We start from the raw sequence: 21,221 nt of genomic DNA, 5'->3' as shown, positions 1-21,221 counted from the left end.
AATAAAAAAAAAAAAAATGTGTGGAACAGGGTATGACATGCCACCATTTGTAGAAAAAGAATGGGGGAAATAAGAATATGGACATATGTGCTTGTATGGATATAAAATGTATTTGGAAGGATATTATAGATACCACTGATTGCCTTTGGGCAGCTGAGATCAGGAGCCAGAGAGAGAGGTTTACTTATATATCATTTTTTGACCTCTTGAGTCTTGGATCATATGAATTTATTACCTTTACAATTTTTCTAAGAAATGTAGGAATGAATCATTTACCAAGTCAAAATAAAATATAATAAAAGCATTTCTTAAGCAATGCTCAAAAAATGAAAAATTAGCTTCTGCTTTCTAAATGGGTGTTCTACTCTTAAAATAGATCCCTACTCTATTTGTATTAATGCCCTATTAGAGAGGCAGAATAGCATAGTGGTTCAAGAGCATGGGCTATGGATCCAACTTAGCAGAAGTCAAACCACAACTCTACTGTTATTTGACAAATTTCTTAACCTCTTTGGGACTCTGTTTCCTCATCTATAAAGTGGGTATACAATCGGACCTGTCTTATAGGGTTTTACAGATGAAATGAGCTTATTCATATAAGGCACAGTGCCTCGCATAGAGGAAGAACTCAATTGTTGTTATTCATTTCTACCATATTAAAAAACCTCATTAAATAACTGACCCATAAGCATTATTCAGGGACTTATTACTTGAGCAATACTGCCAGTTATCCTGTTTTGGGTTTTTCAGATACTCCCGATGTCAACATATATTATACCCTGGATGGCAGCAAGCCTGAATTTCTAAAGAGAATTCGTTATGGTGAAAATAATACATTTAAGTATACAAAGCCTATTACTCTGCCTGATGGAAAAATACAAGTTAAAGCTATTGCAGTCTCTAAGTAAGTTAAGAGCATGGTGATTAAAATAATTTATAATATAATGATATTATGTTTTAATTTTATTTATTTCTTCCTGTGAGAATCAGTGTTGGACTAGAAGGGCACTAAAAAAGTTATTTTAATTTCAGATGTATCTGTAACTTTTGTTTTTTGTCTTCTATTGAGGTATACTGTAAAGTGCACAAATCATAAGATTATAGCTCAATAAGTGCTATGTATATTAATACTATTTATATTTTGAATTCCACATTGGGATTTCACGAACTTTTTTAGGATTTGGAACCTCTGAGGAGATTCATCTGGCTCTGAAGAAAATTCTGCTTTTAATGGATGGTTCTTTTACTGCCTAGGACACAGGCTACAACTACCATGGTCATTCTCTGTTTTATTTTGTATTGGCTTTCAAAGCTACTGTCATTTCATTTTGTTGGACATTAGTTAGTGACTTTATTCCTTTATTCTGTATTTCCTACTCAGTGACTTTTTCCAGTTTTCATATATGGAAACATCTTAATTTGGAAACCATCACCTTCTGTTGTAGAGAAAAAACTCAAATGCTTTGGAAGTCTGTGATTGGGGAATTGTTTTGTGCAGCAATACAGGTTTGGCCACATTTTTGGAACACTTTTAAGCCCCAAACCAACACATGGCTGGCCTAGGTACATACTTTTAAAAGATTCTCCGGGCTCCCCCTGGTTGCTGAACTACTACTGCATGACTTTTTGAGGAGAGCTCTAAATTCTACACCAAAGGTGATTGTTTGAACATTTGAAAATTAAAAAAAAAAAAATGAACAAAATAAAAATGAAAGAAAACAACCCCCCAATACAATTATTCTTCTTTAGTAAATATTGACATTTGCGGCTTTTCCCATTTGCCAGACCACTTCTATCAAAACAAGTCATCTCAATTATCGTTAAAAATTAACAAGCTAAATAGTACTCTCAATGCCTAATGCTGTAAAGGCCCCTTTAGAATCTGCTGGTAGTTGTAAAATGAAGTAGTTATACAATGACAAATTACATAGTTGCAAGGAATTAATAAAGCTTCCAAAGAGTCGAAAAATAAGACGATTCTTTATGTCTCTCACCATCTTGCTCTGTGCCCACCAAGTGTCTATTCTGAAAGCACTGTTAGTATTTCAGGTGTGCTGAGCTTAAGAAAAGTATAAAAAAATTTTTAGAGTTTTCAACACACAAAAATTAGTGCTTGTATACATTTGTGATAAAGTAGTTCTTTATGGAAATTACACCACTTCATTCAAATCTGTTTCTAGGTACTAAAGGCAATTAGTTTCTTAAAGAGACAAATGATTTTAAATGAGATTGTTACCTATTAAAGGTCATTGTTAACATATTAAGAGGAAATATGGTGGTCATGAAGTTTTTAATATAGGGAAATACTTATGCTATAATAAATGAAAAGTATTAGGATAAAAATAACACTATTATTTTAACACTGTTTAAAAATGCACAGAAAAAACCCCAGAAGAAAACATGCCAAACTTTAGCAGTCATTGCCTCTGGTGATACAATCGTGTTGTTTTTTTTTTTTATTACTTTTGTAGCTTCCAAAATTTATGAGCATTATTTTTGTAATAAACAAATCAACAAATAAATAATAAATAAAGTAAAAGATCTCCCAAGTTATGTAACCAGTGCTTGTCAACCTTGGCTGCTAAATCAGTTAACTATTTCTGCATAATAAATCACTCTGAAACTTAGTGTTTTAAAAGAACAGTCATTTTATTTGCTGATTATTCTGTGGGTCAGCATTTTGGTGTGCATTTAATGGGGCAGTTTTTCTGCTGGTATTGCCTCAGATCACTAACAATGGTGGCTACAGTCACTTTTTGCTTCCCTAGAGCTCGATAGTCTAAGAAAGCTTGACTTATTGGGTCGTCATGAAATCATGGCACATTTTTGCATTGAAAAACAGAGAAAAATACGTCATGACTTTCCTGATGACCCAATACATTTCTGGTGGTTGGTGCTGGCTGTTGGCTAAGCCTTGTGTCTCCAGCAGGCCAACCTGAATTTTTTCACATAATGTCTTACTTCCAAAAGCAGTAAGAAAGGTCAAGCCCAGACATAGATGTTTTTCTAGTCTCTGCTTGTGTTAATGTTTTGTTAATGTTTCATTGGCCAAAGCAAGCCACACGGCAACACCCAAAATCAATGTGGGAGGAGATTCTACAAGGGCACAAAGGTGTGGATATCTGGAGGCATGAGGCATCACGGACCGTTAGTGTAACAATTTGCCACAGGTGCCCATTGGAATCTCCATGCCCAGGCCACACCCCAAACCAACTAAATAACAATCTTTGGAAGTGGTACCCAGGCATCAGTATTTTTAAAGTTTCCAGGTGATTCCAATAAGCAGCCAAGGATGATAACTGACAAACTAATAGGAAAAAATAGGTTTCCATTTAGAGAAATTTGACCAACACAACTTTTTTGAAATACATTTTTATTAAAGTGTGGTATTCTAGAATGAAAGGGAAGGAATAAAGGCATTGTCATATATGTGCTTTCATTTGCCCATATGTATGTACATGAATTTCACATCAGAGAATGTTCAGTGAAGAACACAGGTGGACAGAAGGGGCCAGGAACTCAGAAACATCTCAGCAAGGGTTGGGGTTGGGGGTGGGGAATGTCAGGTTTTGATGGTCCATATTGATGATCTAGTCCAATGTTTCTAAACTTTCTGACATCTGCCTTCTTTAAAAGCTACCTTTGTGGTCAGGAACTTCTTATCTCTGATATCACAATTTTGTAGTGTTTTGGCGATGAACATGCATGGTCCTCCCTTTGCCAATGACCTTATACGGTAGTCAAGGTAAATTGAGCCATCTGAGGTAAAAGCTGCCTTGAACCGAAAGTAAGTAGTTGGGTTAGTTAAGAACAATGGTTTTTCTTTAACAGAACCATGGGGGACTCCCCAGTTTTGTATCACTGATTAATAAAGTTAACTTATCAGCAGGTTACCAGGGCATCTATTAGCAGCCCTTTGGAATACATAATGTGCCCTAAAATATTGTTTGTGTGGAGGAAAGCTCCAGATGTCATATCTGTAGGCAGCAACAAAGGCAAGAAGGTAACTGCTTTGAGAGTGGTAGCTTGGAATGTGGGAAAGTAGATGAAGTTTTTTGACCTGCAGATGTGGATTTTAATCCTAGTTCTGTTACTTACTCTTTGTGTGACGTTGATTAGGTTATGTGGTCTTCTGAGTCTTAGTTTTATCATTTGTTAAATAAGGTTAATAGAATTTACTTGACAGCCATTGTGAAAATCAGACATAATCCACTTAGCATAAATTTGGCATTGCACTTGTAGTAGCTGTTATTGTTATTCAGATTTTTAACAAAGGACTAAAAGATTGCTGTTATGTGACCCAACTCAAAAGGCATGCCTCATATTTGAAAAGTGCATGCCTACTGAATAAGTGGTTTCCATTCAACTCCTTCATGTTCCTAAACCAGAGGTCCTCAACTGGACATAATTTTGGCCCCAAGGAGACTTTAATAATGTCTGGAAGCATATTTGGTTTCCACAACTGGAGGTGAGAGTGTGCTAGTGGAATCTACTGGGTAAAGGCCAGGGATGTTGCTAAACATTTTACAGTCAGTGCATAGGACAGCCCCATAACAAAGAATAATCAAGCCCAGGGGTCAGCAAACTTTTGAGATGGAAGAGCCACCAGGGGTCAGCAAACTGTGGCTCGTGAGCCGCAGGCTCTGAAGTAAAATTGAAAATGAAAATAAAACTATCATAGTTTCATTTATAAAATCTTTAAAGGATATTATTTACATAATGATGATTATGTAAAAATATACTTATGGCTCTCAAATATTTAAATTGTTGTGAGGGACAGGATTGGCTCTCCAGGAGTCGGCAAACTTGTGAGACGGAACGTACCCAAAGAGCTGCATGTGGCTCCCGAGCCGCAGTTTGCCGACCCCTGATCTATCCCAAACTTTGAGTAGTTTTCAATGGGTTTAGGAAACCTGATCTAGACCAGGTTGCAGAATTGTTACAGATCCACCTTCATACCTCCCTTGCAACCATTCAAGTAATTCTTGTGTTTTATTGAGGGGATAGTAATCTTTGTGGGGATAGAGCTATATGTAATTTTTTTTATGTTGAATATACCTTATATTGGTATTTTTAAAGATACATATTTAAGGTCTCTGATTCTAACTCTGGCAAAAATTGATGTGTGTTCAAATGAGATTTGGGCTCTGGGTAGGATTTCTAGCTCCAACCCGAAACCTAATCCTTCTTTGGGATTACCATCAGGAAATCCTTCTTAGTAGGCAGTTTAAACTAGTTTCTGGGCTCTATTTGGGGGAAACAAAGTCCACAGGTAAAAGTCTGGCAGGGTCACCAAGGAAAGGGCCAAGCTGTGGTGGAGACAACCTGGACCTTAAGGGAATAGAATAAGTAGATGGGAACCAGGCTTCTACTCAGTGTGATGGTGGGACTGTAAATGGGAACCCCAAGATTATGAAGGGTTTGAATAATCCCGAGATGGCAATGTTTGTGATGTCCTGGAAGTGTGCTAATAAAGAGGATGACTATATCTTGGGTGATAGACCTGGGACCAAAGATGAACATTCATATGTTAAGGTGAATGAATTAAGCAAGTGGTTCATCTAATAGATCATCTATACCTGCATCCAGATTTATGTATCTGTAAATCTGGTTTGGTTATTAAGAGCAAAACAAAACAAGCTTCCCCACAGTTTAGCCATCCTTAAGTCACTCCAGCCAGTGAACATGCAAGTATCCACTGACCATAGAAAGCCAAGCATAGTATTTCTTAAATATTGTCACTCACTGATAGGTGGTGGCTGTTTGTATAAACTGTATTTCTGAGAAAGTTTTTTAAAATGTGGCTTAAAACGTATATATTATTTAATGTTAAACATTTCTAAACTGTTTTAGAATTGATGGTTATGAATGTCTGAATATTTACTTAAAAGAATTTTAAGTTGGGACACTTACTAAAAGGCTCAAAAATTTTAAGAAATATAAAAATCTGGCATGTAAGAGACCTGAGAAATTTAAAAAGAAATGCTAATGAAATAGATAAAATGTAACAAAGACCAATATGAAAATCAGTAAGAACAAAGCAAAGAACACTGAAGGAAGAAGACACCTGGAAATGTAGAAAATATTAAGTACCTTGACAGATCAAACAGAATCACCTGTGTTCCAGCTGTGAGCTTTCAACACAAAATAGTGGGGGTGACAGTTAAACATAATCAAATAAATACACCAAGTGCAGTCATGATGATAGGGCAAAGACAGCTGCTGGGTGTCCCCCAATATCTGTATTTCCCTTCTTTTATAGTAATAGAGCCCATGATTTTTAGTGAGACACATGGTTTCCCACAAGAGAGATATTTCCCAATTCTTGAAACTAGCGAGAGTCGTGTCATCAAATTGTGGTCAGTGGGACATTTGTGGAAGTGATGTGTGTGACTTCTGGAATGTGTGACAGCAGGAAGGAGTGGGCCCTACTTCCTGTTGGGTGGAATGTGGATGTGGTGGTCAGCTATGTTGGATCATGAGGACAAGTGCAATGTAGGGATGGTGGGAGCAACAAGGTAGAAATTTGGCACCATACCCCCATCACCATGGCATCATACCAGCTCTGGGCTGATTACACCCTGTTGCTTCTATCTTGTTTAAGCCACTATTGTTTTGGTTCTGTGTAACAACAGCCAAGCCTATATCCTAATACACAAGGGACATATGTCAAGCAAATATTTACAGAGAACATGATTTAAGAGTACAGGTGATCAAAAAAGGCTGAGAATATCAAGTGTTAGCAAGTATGTGGAGCAACTGGAATCCTCAGAAAATGGTGGTGGGAATGTAAAATGGAACAGCCACAATTTAGGAGTTTCTAAAAAGTTAAAGATATTTACCATATGACCCAGCAATTCCACTCTTAGGTGTCTATCCAAAAGAAATGAAAACATGTCCACATGAAAACTTATATGTGAATGTTCATAGCAGCATTATTTGTAATAGCTCAAAACAGGAAATAATTCAAATGACCATCAACTGGAGAATGGATAAACAAACTGTATTAAATCCATAAAATGGAATACTAAGCAATAAAAACAAACAAACTGCTGATATTGATACATCTATGCAACAACATGGATGAACCTCAAAAAAACGATAAGTGAAAGAAATAAGACGTGTGAGACTATATTTGTATTATTACATTTATTTTAAGCTTCTAGAAAGGCAAAATTATAGATACAGGCAGCAGATCAATGGTTGCCTAGGATAGTAGGTGGTAGCAAGGAGTGACTACAACAAACAGGCACAAGGAATGCTTTTGGGTAATGGAAGTATTTTAAAACTGGATTGTGATAATTGCACAATTTATTAAGTTTACTAAATATCATCAGACTATATACTTAAAATAGGTGCATTTTATGTCTTTTAAATTACACCTCTATAAAGCTGTTTAAAAAAAATAAAGAGGGTCAGCCGAGTGGCACGTTGGTTAAAAGTTGGCTTGGGAGCGTGAGCTCTGAGCAGCAGGCCGGTTGGGATCCCACATGAGGGCCAGTGACGCTGCCCTCTACAGCTAAGATGCTGAACAACAGCTCCACCTGGAGCTGGGCTGTCTTGAGTCACCGGTGACAGCGAAGGCGAAGGCTGCAGTGGGGCAGTGAGCCGCAGTGAGCTGCCGTGAGTGGCCGTCCATTGGCTGGTGACTGACCCGCCTCAGCCAGGAAGAGCGCAATGATAATACCAACATGGGCCAGTGAAGTGACGTCCTCCACAACTAGACTTAAGAACAGAAGGACAGCAACTTGTCTGTTCCCCTTCCCCAATTCCCCAACGCTGTTCCCTTCACCCAATTTCCCAATAAAATCTTAAAAAAATAAAATAAGGATTATAGGTGAGCTGATGGTGCTAAGAATAAATCACCGCCAGTTTTCAGTTGTGAGTGCCTCTATGTTGCTTTCTCATGGAACTTCTTTTGCATCAGAGAGGAACAAGATTAATTGAAATATTATGAACAAGTTGAAAACATGCTAGTATTTGAGGAATAATAGTTAAAATCTACCAGAGCAGAATACATTATGCTACCTACAGCTGTGGTAAGAAAAATTCCCTTGACTCACATGGAATGATATATATAGGTAATGGCATTCTTCGTTTTAGAATAGTTTGAAACTTACAATACGAATCTTTATGGTGAATGTGGTAGACAATCTCTAAAAATGCCCCCCCCACCATGAACCATGCCTCCTGGTGTAGCCCCTCCAGTTGAATCTGGGCTGGCCCTATGACTTATGTTTGACTAATAGAATGCTTCAGAAATGATGCTAAGGCTGGATCACACAAAATGTTGCAGTTTTTGCTCTGGTCACTTGAGACATAAACACTGGGGGAAGCCAGCCACCATGTAGGAAGTCTTACTTCCCTGAGATTTGTGTACTGTGAGGAAGCACAAGCTAATCACATGGAGAGAGAGAGAGAGAGAGAGAGAAAGAGACTGAGAGACCCCATCCTAGGCTCTGAATATGAGGGAAGAGACCATTTTGGACATCCAGCCAAGTTGATCTTTCAGGTGACTGCAGCCCCAGCCAATGTCTGACTGCAGCCACATGGGAGAGCACAGATGAAAGCTACCCAGCTGAGCCTGGTTAACCACGGATTTGTGCTTTTAGTACGCTTTGGAGTGGTTTGTTACAAAGCAATAGATAACCAAAATGAAAATAAGGTAAGGAAAGACTATAGAAGTTGTATTTTGATTTCTCTGATTTAAAATGTAATAAATTTAGTAGCTAGATTGAGGGACTTTAATAAAGCTATCTTACTTGCTAGCAACCTTTTTGGGAATCTTTGTGTAACACAGACTTTTTCTTTTTTTAAAAATTTCAGAGACTGCAGACAGAGTGGCATTGTAACAAAGGTGTTTCAGGTGGACTGTGAACCACCAAATACAGTCTCTTCGGAAGATAGTGTTGAAAATATTCTCAAAGATTCTTCAAAGCAGGCAAGTGATGAAACTAATACATTCAGGTAGTCACCACATTCTTGGTTCCCTCTTTCTCAGTGGCCACATTTTCCCTTTCATTTCATCACCACAGCCATTTTATCTACAGTCAGGTTCTTATAATGAGGTCGTAGTCAACCACTGCAAAGTATCTTTGCTGATTTCCCCCCTTTGGTCATTCTTTCTTGCACCCTGCACATTAGATATTTCTACCCATCATCACTGCCCATGTTCCAGTATCCTCAATTACTCCCCCTTATTTACCGAATAAACAGAAACCTTTAGCTTGGCATCCCAAGTGATCAGTTTTTGTCCTCAGTCTTCCTTTCTTGCTCTGTGACTCCCCTGTGTATACTCCAGCCCAATTAAACTGTGTTTTCTGTGTTGTATAACTGCTCCCCTAGCACCCAGGCCTTCTCCTTTTATAAAATGCTTTGAATATTTGATTACTTTTCTCTTTGTCTGTCTGTCTTCTTGCACTGTAAGCTCCAAGGTGGCAGAGAGCAGGTCTTCCATACTCAATGCCTTGCACAGGAGCAGGTAGAAGAGGTGGTGAGTGTATATTTGTTGAATAGATGCACCAGACTAGTAAAATCCCTCAATGGACATAGCCTTCCGTTATGTTGAAATCTCATCCCCAAATATCTGCAAAGCCTTACATCTTTGGAGAGTGAACTAGACCTGTTTAAGAAGGATATTTGAAACTTCAGTCCCTGAGTTGTGGACATCAGTAAGATAGATCCATGGGCCAAAGGGTGGGCCAACCCATGGTAAGGCAACCAACCAAAAAGTCTCAGTCATGGAGGTCTTGTTGGGGGTGACAAGGGAAGATTTTTTTGGAGTCCCTTCAGCCCAACAGTGGACCAGAGGCCAGAGAGGAGGCTGTAGCACCAAAGAAGAAGGTGCAGGCATGGTGCGGGTCTCAAGTATGATGAGGGCCCATGAGGCCTCTCACCAAACAGAGGGAAAGATACTGCGCAGAGACTGAGCCTTACATGTATCAGTGGGTACTCAGTCTTAATCAGACATGAGGGACTGAGTACATGAAGAAGAAAGTCCAAGAGAAGAGTGTTGAAGGACAATGTGGGCAGGTAGTGTACTTAAGTCCTGTCTTGATCTGAGCCCACCCTGTCTTTGCCCCCTGGAATTGGTGGTCCCTCTGTTATTACTTAGACTCCTATGATAGCAACACCCTGCCTACATGTTCTGCTACCTGCCTCTTGTTTTGGCTACTTGACCTGGTGGGGCCTACCAACCAGACATACTGCCAACCAAGCAGCCCAGATACAAAACTGTGTGTTTCCAGAGTAAGGTGAGACAGCGGTCCCTTTGTAGAAACTACTGTAAGTCCTTTCAAGTATGAAGTACATGCTATGACACTGCCTCTGCCATGTAACTTAATGTTTACATGCTACATGGGCATAATCAAGTGATTGACATGCAATCTCTTTATTCCTAGGATTTGAAAAATGGGTTTGTTGGATCAAAACTAAGGAAGAAATCCAAGAATGCTGAAAATAAACTGGTTTGGAATGTTAACCTTAGAAAGTTTCCAGGTATGACATGAGAGAATGAAGATAAGATTTAGTATTCTAAACCCCCAAACAGGTTCACTGCTTGTTTTCTTGTCTGTAGAAGGGTAGGATTAAGAAATTTGAATTTTAGTTATTTTAGCTAACAGCTTAAGACCATCTGATCAATAAGTCCAACAAAGTCAGGTTTATCGTCATTGCAGCAAGGGAGAGAGACTATATACCAGAGAACTCATGAAGCCTCTCACCAAACAAAGGGAATGATACAGTAACAGCATTTGGGGAAAGGGTAGAGTTTGGGTGAAATGTAAATGAAAAAGTTTTGATAGGCTTAAAGCATAGCAGGGCAGCATATGAAGTAGTCACCATCAGTTATGGACTAGGAAGGAACTAGGGTTCTGTTACCTTGGAAACTATAAAGATATATGTGACTGTTGTGCTCAGAAACCCTTCTCTAAAGCTCTGTACCAGGGTTGGAAATTGAGGCTGTTTCTCTATGTCAAAGTGACTCAGGTCCTCAAGCAAGAGTCAGATGTTTCATTCTTACTGATACGATTTCAAACAGCAAAGTTACTGATAATCTGATTTTAGAGAATAAGGTATTTTGGCAAGTAAGAAACAATAGTCACTCAAAAGTGGGGTGGGGCGGGAGGGTACTGTTATGATATTTTACTGCTGCAATGTGTCCTGGGGAGAAATAATATTTCCTGTTAACCTTGCAGTTGGACTTATCTATTTTACCAGCCTGATATGAAATGTTGTGGAATGTAGCAGGGCAGATTTTAATTTTCTGCTTGGTTAATTTTTCTTGGTGCTAATTCAACTGAATGGGGGCTTCTTTATATAATTGCTGCTTTAGGGAAAGAATGTAATGACAGTGGTCCCTTATTAAAAGGTTTCCAACTATGAAGATGTGTTTTCATGATTACATATGTGATTACAGGTGCTCACAGAACAATGTTTTTCATGTAATTGTAGATCTCAAGGTAGGTGAAAGAACTGAAGCTAAAACATTGAAAGATCTTCGCTTCTCAGAGAGTCCCCTGGAAATTCCAGCTTACCATGAAGAATCAGGTTCTAGACCACCCACCCATCAGTCCCAGGTAACTTCTAAGGAAAATCTTCAGGGTACTAAATACCTACTATTAATATATTTTTGTGTTTCCCATGAAATACTTTAAGGCAGTGTCCCCAGCCTTTCCCCCTTGTGCCAGGCACTGTTCCAGAGCTGGGAATATTGTTTTAGACAGAAAGTCCCGTGTACTCACAGAGCTTACATATTATTGGGTGTGGGAGTAGGCAGATTTAACTATGTAAATAATTAAACAAAAGTTTAAATTGTTGTGTCATGAGAAAGATAAAACTGGGTAATGGAATAAATAGAGTAATGGTTCTCAAAGTGTGGACTTCACAGGCCAGTATGATCAGCATCACATGGGAGCTCATTAGAAATGCAAATCCTCAGGCCCCACCCTTGACCTACTGAACTAGGGACTCTGGAGGTGGACCCAGTAATCTGTTTTAATTTGCCCTTCTTCTGATGCATACTCAAGTTTGAGAATCCCTAGGACAGAAAATGATGGAAGAACAGTGTTCTAAGTCAGGGTGATAAGAGAGGGCTTCCTTGGAAAGGTAACATTTGAATTGAGCCTTCAAGATGAACAGAAGCCAGCCCTGCAAAGATCTCGGCAGCAGTAACAAGTACAGCAAAGTGAGGGATTACAAGGAGGCTGGTGTGGCTGTAGCATAGGAGATAAGGTGGGAGAGGTAAGCTGAGGCCACAGCATGGAGAGGTGTGGTTCTCAAACATGCCTGCACATTCGAATCACCTGAGAGCCTTCAAACCAGTCCTAGGAACTCAACCTCAGAAATTCCGATTTAATTGGTCTGGTGTGAGGTTTGGGAATGGTTTTATTTATTTACTTTAATTCACCTACAAGTGATTCTAATGGGCAGACATGGTTGGGAATCACAGATGCTATGGGTGAGGCCCATTGTAAGGAGCTTGGCTTTTCTTCTATCTGTAAAGGGAATCCATTTGGAGGGTAAGAAATTATCTCATTTACATTTAAACATTTTCTCTTTGGCCACGGTATGGAGATTTGGCTGTAGAAAATAAGAGGGGAATATTATTTAGGAAGATTTTGTTCCTGGCGAGAGATGATGGTGGCCTGTACCAAGGTTATACAAGAGATGATCATAGGAGGCAGTGGAAATCCAGATGTGTTTTGGAGGTAGAGCCAACAAGTTTGGTTAAGGGATCAGATGGATAGGAGGAGGGAAAGGAAAGAGTCAAGGATGACTCTCAGGGTTCTGGCCTGAGCATCTGGAGTTGATGGTACCATTAATTAAGATGGGGAAGGTGAGGAAGGAGCAGGTGTTCAGGGGCTCATTAGACATTCAAGTGGAGGTGTTAAATAGACTGTTGGCCATACAAGCTCAAATGCAGTGAATAGGTCAGGCCTGAAGATATTCAGTATATAGATGGTATTTAAAGCTTGGGTCTGAATGAGATCACTTACCAAGGGTGTACAGAAAATGAAGAGAAGATGGCACAAGGCAAAATTCTTGACTCAGAGGTTGAACAGAAGAGGAAGAGTCTGAGAAGTAGGAAAAATGCCCCCCCCCAAAAAAAGAAAGGATATCATAGAAGCCAAGAGAAGAAAGGGTTTCGGGAGTAGGCAGTGGTCATCCGTGTCAAATGTTACTGGGATTCAAATTAGACAAGGACAGGGATTTGTCCATTGGATTTGATAAGATGGAGGTGATTTATGACCTCAATAAAAGCTATATCAATACATTCTTACTATATAACACAAGAAAGATGCCCTTATACTAGTTGCCTATGCCTATGCCTACTTCTACTACTACTACTATTATAGCAATTTGATTTTTAAATTTTTATAAAATCCAATTTAGAATTTTGTCATCTAAAGACAACCCAGGAGCCCTTGCTGTCTCCCTCCAATCTGAGCCCCACGTAGAACATACATGGAGTCACATTGTTCTATCCAATTACTACTGCTTCTTGTGATTCCAAGCTTGCTTACACTTAACATCAAGTATAAAGGATGTTAGAAGGCATGTTTCCAAAGGCTGGTTGCACATCAGAATCATCTGGAGGGAACTTTAAATATATACATAGATCCCCAGCTACCCCTCCTTCTATCCTCCTAGATAATCTGACTTCATAAGTCTGGATGTAGTCTATGGATGACTTTGATGATTAGCTCAGCCTGAGAAGCACTGGCCTAGAAGACCAACTCTCCTTATCCTGAGGTCATGCCCTTTCCATCAGTTCCAATCTCTAACTGTGGTATAACTTGGCCTGACCTCCTGGGTTCTTCCATCCACCCACTATATTTTCTGGAGGACCACAAAGCTCAGGCCAGAGGACCACAGACCTAAAAAGGCCTGCTTGTAAACCCCACCAAACAAAAGGACAACCATCCCTACAATAGAATATTGCCCTTCCCAATTTTCTGGAAAGAACGATTACCTGGTTACCAAATAGACTAATGAGCATATGCAACTCCTGCGAGTAATGTTTGCTGGTGTTACCCAAATAAGAATACTGCTTCTGAGATTTAAAAAGTATCATTTTGAAGAATGAATGGTATATGACAAAACATAAGCATAGCTATTTTCAGAAAAGCAGTCTAATGTGACTTTAATTTTCTATATGTCTAGAAAGAATTCTTTTCTCTGTGCAAGGATATTTGGATTACCTTGCCCACCTAGTTATTTAAGAATTGTTTCCAAAGGAAAGATAGAGTAAAACAATATGTAAAGATTTCAAGATTCAGAATCTCAAAAAACTAGGAACATGGGGACAAGTTTGGAGAATTTGACTAAAGTTCAGAGGGCCAAAGAGTCCAGAAAAAGATCACAAAATGTTTATCTTCCACCTTTTTTCTTCATATTGGTAAATGATTCTTCTCAATATTCCAGCTCAATCCCATCAGGAGCATACTTCAGCAAACATCAGAGTTAATGATGCTGGTGGTATTACACCTCAATAATCACCAGCGAGATGTCTCTGAGCTAAACTTCTGGTCTGGGGCCACCGAAGGGGCCAGGCAGAAATAGTCTGAGTGGTAGATAAATGACAGTGACATCTGGCTTTAGTGTCAGGACACAAGGTTTGGGGGCTCTCTGTCCAGGTGGAATGCCCCCACCAGGTAAAAGGGTTATCTCTGCTCAGCTCCAGCCAACCTTTGACAAGAAGGCCTACCAGGTCATTGTTGCCACATCTAAGAATTTGCAAGTGAAGCCAGAAACCTGCATCTTTATATGTTATAACCTAATTTTAAATTTTAGCAATTGCTTCAAAATTTGTATATTTTTGTATATTTTGGGCCAAAAACAAACCCAATGGCAGGCCAAATTGGCTAATAGACCACCACTTCGTGATTTCTCTTCTAGGCCATGTTGGATCTGACACAAAAATCAACTAAAAACCTTTGACTGATCCCCACTGCCTGCAGCATAGTCTTGAGTCTGAAACTCAACCCACAGACAGGGAGTTTACTGGGGTCAGATAGGCTTTAGTACGTGAGATACTACACTGCTGGTGATGAGACCTTGAGCAAGTGACTTAGACTTTCTGAGCCTCAGCATTCTCATCTCAAAAATGGGGAATATATGTTTCTCTTGATATGATGCACTAAGATGGACACAATATCATTTCTCTCATATTTGTACCAAAATGCGTGACTGAATCCAAGCACAAGGAAACATGAGACAAAACCAAATTGAAGGAGATTCTACAAATTAACTGACCTGTTACTCTTCAAAAATGTCAACATCATGACAGATAAAGACAAGCTGAGTAAGCATTCCAGATTAAAGGAGACAAAAGAGACATGATAACTAAATGCAGAGTATGATACTAGAATGAATCCTAGACCAGGAAAAAAATACAGCTGTGAAGGGTATCATTGGCACAATTAATAAAACTTGAATTATATCTTTATAGGTTAGATAATAGTACTGTGTAACTGTTAACTTTTCTGGTTTTGATCATTATGCTGTTGTATAAGAGGAAATCCTTTTTTGGAGGAAATGTACAGTGAAGTATTTTGAGACGGCATCATAACTACAGTTTTTTCGTCATGATTCAGAGAGAGACAGAAAATGAAATCACTTGGGGAAAAATGTTAATGTGAACAATTGGTCAAACTGGTTATACAGAAGTTATTTATACAATTCTTGCAACTTTTCTGTAAGTTTGAAATTATCAAAAGAAAATATTATAAAAGTAAAATAAAATGGAAAAATACTACACACATCACAAGTTCATTGTGAAATGTCAAGGGGATAATGGCTACAAAATGTTGGGCACATTTTATTACTGTTAGACCCTCCATAAGTGTTCACTTCTCCCCTTTACGTTCTTTCTTCATTCAACCTTCCTTTCTGTCCTATTCTTCTACCACTTGGACCTATAGACCACATGAAGCTACCTGAGTCCCTGGATAGGCCATGTACTGTAATATTTATCTTTGTCCCCTTCCTTGCATCAAATAAAAATATGTCAAAATGAGTTAAATGTTTGTGGGTAACAGCAGACAGTTACTCCATTTGTTCTTTTAGGTGAGTCTTTTTGAGTTTCCTTAGAGATATAATCTTGGAGAAAAATGGATGCTAACTTAGGTTTTCAAATTCTAAAATCTGGTCTGTCTGATGGTAAATTCAGATATCTTTGTTTGTAAACTCATGTTTTTAATGAAATACCATATCTGATTATGAATAGCACTTCAATTTTTAAATTTTGGGTACTGAGGTAATCATTACTTATGACTTCCCCCATCATGGTTTTTAACAGATGAGTGCTGGATAGAAGATAAAACATTAAAATGATTTTCTGATGAAATTTTATTGTATCAGCTTTACCATGATTTTATTCGTAATTTTAGTTCTCTAGTTTTGCACACGTAACTGGCCAGAAGAGTTTGACAAGCACGGAGATCATGAGAATTCAAAGGGAGACAGACTTTCTCAAGTAAGTATCTCATTCTCTTCACTATTTCTTAAATCCTACTTAGACACATTAAGGTAAAAAAGAATTTAATCATGGGACATAACAATGGTGTTTGCCCACTCCGAGCTCTTTTTTATTAAATTTTTACAGATTGTAAAGATATAATTGTTATACAATAAACTGTACTTATTTAATGAGTACAATTGACATGTGTATGTAACCTCGAAACTATCACCACAGTCAAGAAAATGAACAAATCTACCACCTCCAAAGTTTCCTACATGGTACCTTTTGGAAATTCCTCTTGTGCCCCTCCTCATCCCTAGGCAACTACTGATCTGCTGCTTGTCACTACAGCTTAGTTTGCATTTGATTCCATATGTAAATGGAATGATTCAGTATGTTTTTGTTTTTGTTTTTTTTTGGCCAGGCTTCTTTCACTCAGCCTACTTATTTTGATACTTGCCCGTGTTGTTGAATGTATCAAACATTTATTTATTTTTATTGCTGAATAGTATTCCATTGTATGGATATATCACAGTTTGTTTATCCAGTTAGTTACTTATTGATGGACATCAGGGTTGTTGACAGTTTTTGGCTGTTACCGATAAAGCTGCTATGAACATTTGTAAGCAAGTGATCCTGTGCACAGATACTTTCATTTCACTGAGGTAAATACCTAGCAGTGGAATGACAGAGTCATATGATAGGTATATGTTTTTATTTTCCTTTTTCTTTTAACTTTTTTTTTATAACAATTTCAGGTTTACAAAACAACATAATGATTAGACATTTACATGCCTCACAAAGTGATACCCCCCATTTTATTACCCCTCTGACATCATATGAAGCTATTATAATACCATTGACTATATTCCCTATGCTATACTTTATATCCCGTGACTATATACCAGGGGTGCCAAAAAAATGCACACAAGTGGACATTTTGGTCAATGTTGCTCAAGCAGTAGTAGTCTGCCATAATCAGAAGTGTTTGGACACTGATGGTAACCACTTTGAGCACCTCTTGTAATTGCAGAAGTCAAATGTGACTTGTATTCGTTGTTATCAGTATATATTTAGTATTACAATTTTAGTACAGTTTTACTTTCTTAAAATGTGTATACATTCTTGGCACCATATATGTATACATATGTGTGTGTGTGTATATATGTGTATGTGTGTATATATATATATATATATATACATACACACATATATATTTAATTATAGTTGACATTCAATACTATTCTACTTCAGCTTCAGGTGTACAGCGCAGTGGTCACACATAATCTATGAAGTGATCCTTTTGCTAAGTCCAGTACCCATCTGGTACCCTACATAGTCTTTACAACATTATTGATTATATTCCCCATACTGTCTTTCACATCCCCATGACTATTTTATGATTACCAATTTGTATTTTCTAATCCCTTCATCTTCTCCCCTATATCCCTCAGCGCCCTTCTATCTAGCAACCATCAGTTTGTTTTCTGTATCTCGTAGTCTATTTCTGTTTTGTTTGCTCATTTATTCTGTTCTTTAGATTCCACATATATGTGAGATCATATGGTATTTGTCTTTCACAGTCTGACTTATTTCACTTAGCATAATATTCTCTAGATCCATCCATGTTGCAAATGGTAAGATTTTATTCTCTTTTATAGCAGAGTAATACTCCATTGTATACATAGATGTACCATAGCTTCTTTACCTAATCATCTATGATGGGCATTTAGGTGTTTTCATATCTTGGCTATTGTGAATAGCACTGCAATAAACATACGGGTGCATATATTTTTTAAAATTAGTGTTTTGGATTTATTTGGATAAGTACCCAGGAGTGGAATTTCTGGGTCACAAGGTAGTTCTATTTTTAATTTTTGAGGAACCTCCATACTGTTTTCCATAGTGGCTGCACCAATTTGCAATTCCACCAACAGAGCACGAGGGTTCCCTTTTCTCCACATCCTTGCCAGCACTTGGAGTTTGTTGATTTATTGATGATAGCCATTCTGCTAGAGTGAGGTGGTATCTCATTGTGGCTATTATTTGCATTTCTCTAATGATTAGTGATGTTGAGCATCTGTTCATGTGTCTATTAGCCATCTGTATGTCCGCTTTAGAGAAATGTCTCTTCATGTCATCTGCCCTTTTTTTTTTTCAATTTTATTGAGAAACAGTGTGTTTTTCCAGGACCCATCAGCTCCAAGTCAAGTAGTCGTTTCAACCTAGTTGTGGAGGGCACAACTCAGTGGCCTATATGGGGATCGAACCAGCAACCTTGGTGTTGTGAACACTGTGCTCTAACCAACTGAGCTAACCAGCCACACCGCTCTGCCCATTTTTTAATTGGGTTGTTTGTTTTTTTGGTGTTGAGTTGTGTGAGTTTTTTAATAAACTATGTATATTAACCCCTTATCAGGTGTATCATTGGCAAATATCTTCTACGATTCAGTAGGATGTCTTTTTTGTTTTGTCATTGGTTTCCTTTGCTGTGAAAAAACTTTTTACTTTGATATAGTCCTATATATTTATTTTTTCTTTTGCTTCCCTTGCCCAAAGGGATATATCAGTAAATATATTACTAAGGATAATGTCTGCGAGTTTACTTCCTACATTTTTGTCTAGGCGTTTTATGGTTTTGGGTCTTCCATTTAAGTCTTTAATCCATTTTGAGTTTATTCTTGAATATGGTGTAAGAAGGTGGTCCAGTTCCATTTTTTTTGCATGTATCTGTCCAGTTTTCCCAGGATCATTTATTAAATAAACTCTCCATTGATCTATGTGTCTGTTTTAATGCCAACATCATGCTGTTTTGATTACTATAAACTTGTAGTATAATTTAATATCAGGGAGCGTGATACCTCCTGCTTTGTTCTTATTTCTCAGAATTGCCGTGGCTATTCAGTGTCTTTCATGGTGCCATATAAACTTTAGGATTATTTGTTCTAGTTCTTTGAAAATGCCATTGGTATTATGATAGGGATTGTATTGAATCTATATATTGCTTTGAGTACTATGGACATTTTAACTATATTAATTCTTCCTATCCATGAGCATGGTATATTTTTCCATTTATTTGTAACTTCTTTAATTTCTCTCTTCAATGTCTTATAATTTTCTGAGTACAGGTCTTTTATTTCCTTGATTAAATTTATTCCTAAGTATTTTTCTGATGCAATTGTAAATGGGATTTTCTTAATTTCTCTTTCTGATAGTTTGTTATTGGTGTATAAAAGTGGAACTAATTTCTGAATGTTAATTTTGTATCCTACTACTTTACTAAATTCATTTATCATTCTAATAGTTTTTTGGTGGAATCTTCGGGGTTCTCGGTATATAGCATCATGTCATCTGCAAATAATGATGATTTTACTTCTCCTTTCCAATTTGGATGCCTTTTATTTCTTTGTCTTGTCTGATTACTGTGGCTTGAACTTCCAGTACTATGTTGAATAAAAGTGGTGAAAGTGGGCATCCTTGTCTTGTTTCTGATCTTAAGGGGAATGCTTTTAGCATTAGCATATATTGAGGTATGTTCCCTCTGTTCTCACTTTGCTGAGAGTTTTTACCATAAGTGGATGCTGGATTTTCTTAAATGATTTTTCTGCATCTATTTATATGACCATATCATTTTTATTTTTCATTTTGTTGATGTGATGTATCACGTTAATTGGTTTGTGGATATTGAGCCAACCTTGCATACCAGGAATAATCCCACTTGATTCTGGTGTATGATCTTTTTAATGTATTGCTCAATTTAGTTTGTTAATATTTTGTTAAGGATTTTTGCATCTGTATTCATTAGGGATAGTGGCCTATAGTTTTATTTTTTTTGTGTGATGTCTTTGTCTGGTTTTGGAATCAGGGTAATGATGTCTTCATAAAATGAGCTTGGGAGCCTTCCCTCCTTCTGGATTTTTTGGAATAGTTTGAGGAGAATGGGTGTTAATAATTCTTTAATTGTTTGGTAAAATTCCTCTGAGAAGCCATCTGGTACAGGACTTCTGTTTGTTGGGAGGTTGTTGATTACTGATTCGATTTCATTGATAGTAATTGGTTTGTTCAGATGTTTTGTTTGTTTGTTTTTATTCATCCTTGGAAGATTGTATGCTTTTAGGAATTTATCAGTTTCTTCCAGATTGTCTCATTTGTTAGCATATAGTTGCTTGTAGTATTTTCTTAAAATTTTTTGTATTTCTGTGATGTCTGCTGTCACTTCTTTCATTTCTGATTTTATTGACTTGGGTCCTTTCTCTCTTTTTCTTGTCAATTCTGGGTAAAGGTTTGTCAATTCTGTTTATCTTTTCAAAAACCAGCTCTTGGTTTCATTGATCTTTTTTTTCTTTTTTTATGGGGTGGTGTCTCTATTTCATTTATTTCTGCTCTGATCTTTGTTATTTCCATCCTTGTACTCACTTTGGGCTTATTTTGCAGTTCTTTTTCCAGTCCCCTTAGTAGGTGTAAAGATAGACTGTTGATTTGAGATTTTTCTTGTTTCTTTAGGTAGGCCTGCATTACTATGCATTTCCCTCTTGTGACTGCTTTCCCTGCATCCCATAGATTTTGGGTTGTGTGTGTTCATTTTAATTTGTCTCAAGGTATCTTTTGATTTCTTTTTTTTTTTAATTTTTATTGGGGATTTGGGGGGATGGGAACAGTGCTGGGGAATTGGGGAATTGGGGAAAGGGGAACAGACAAGTTGCTGTCCTTTTGTTCTTCAGTCTAGTTGTGGAGGACATTGCTTCACTGGCCCAAGTTG

General features: G+C 37.7%; 1 protein-coding gene across 1 annotated transcript in view; it reads left to right on the top strand.

The window, feature by feature from the left end:
• The window catches only part of DZANK1 (double zinc ribbon and ankyrin repeat domains 1), a 70,779-nt gene that overhangs the window by 4,629 nt on the left and 44,929 nt on the right, over window positions 1-21,221 (top strand). The window contains exons 4-9 of the mRNA XM_019653103.1: window positions 751-904; window positions 8,827-8,941; window positions 9,428-9,493; window positions 10,401-10,497; window positions 11,452-11,576; window positions 16,392-16,477. Of these exons, the coding sequence (XP_019508648.1) occupies window positions 751-904; window positions 8,827-8,941; window positions 9,428-9,493; window positions 10,401-10,497; window positions 11,452-11,576; window positions 16,392-16,477 (643 nt within the window). The remainder of the gene's footprint in view (window positions 1-750; window positions 905-8,826; window positions 8,942-9,427; window positions 9,494-10,400; window positions 10,498-11,451; window positions 11,577-16,391; window positions 16,478-21,221) is intronic.

This window comes from Hipposideros armiger, unplaced genomic scaffold (genome assembly GCF_001890085.2).
Source record: "Hipposideros armiger isolate ML-2016 unplaced genomic scaffold, ASM189008v1 scaffold_195, whole genome shotgun sequence".
Taxonomy (NCBI): domain Eukaryota; kingdom Metazoa; phylum Chordata; class Mammalia; order Chiroptera; family Hipposideridae; genus Hipposideros; species Hipposideros armiger.
This window is presented reverse-complemented; position numbering and strand designations above follow the sequence as displayed.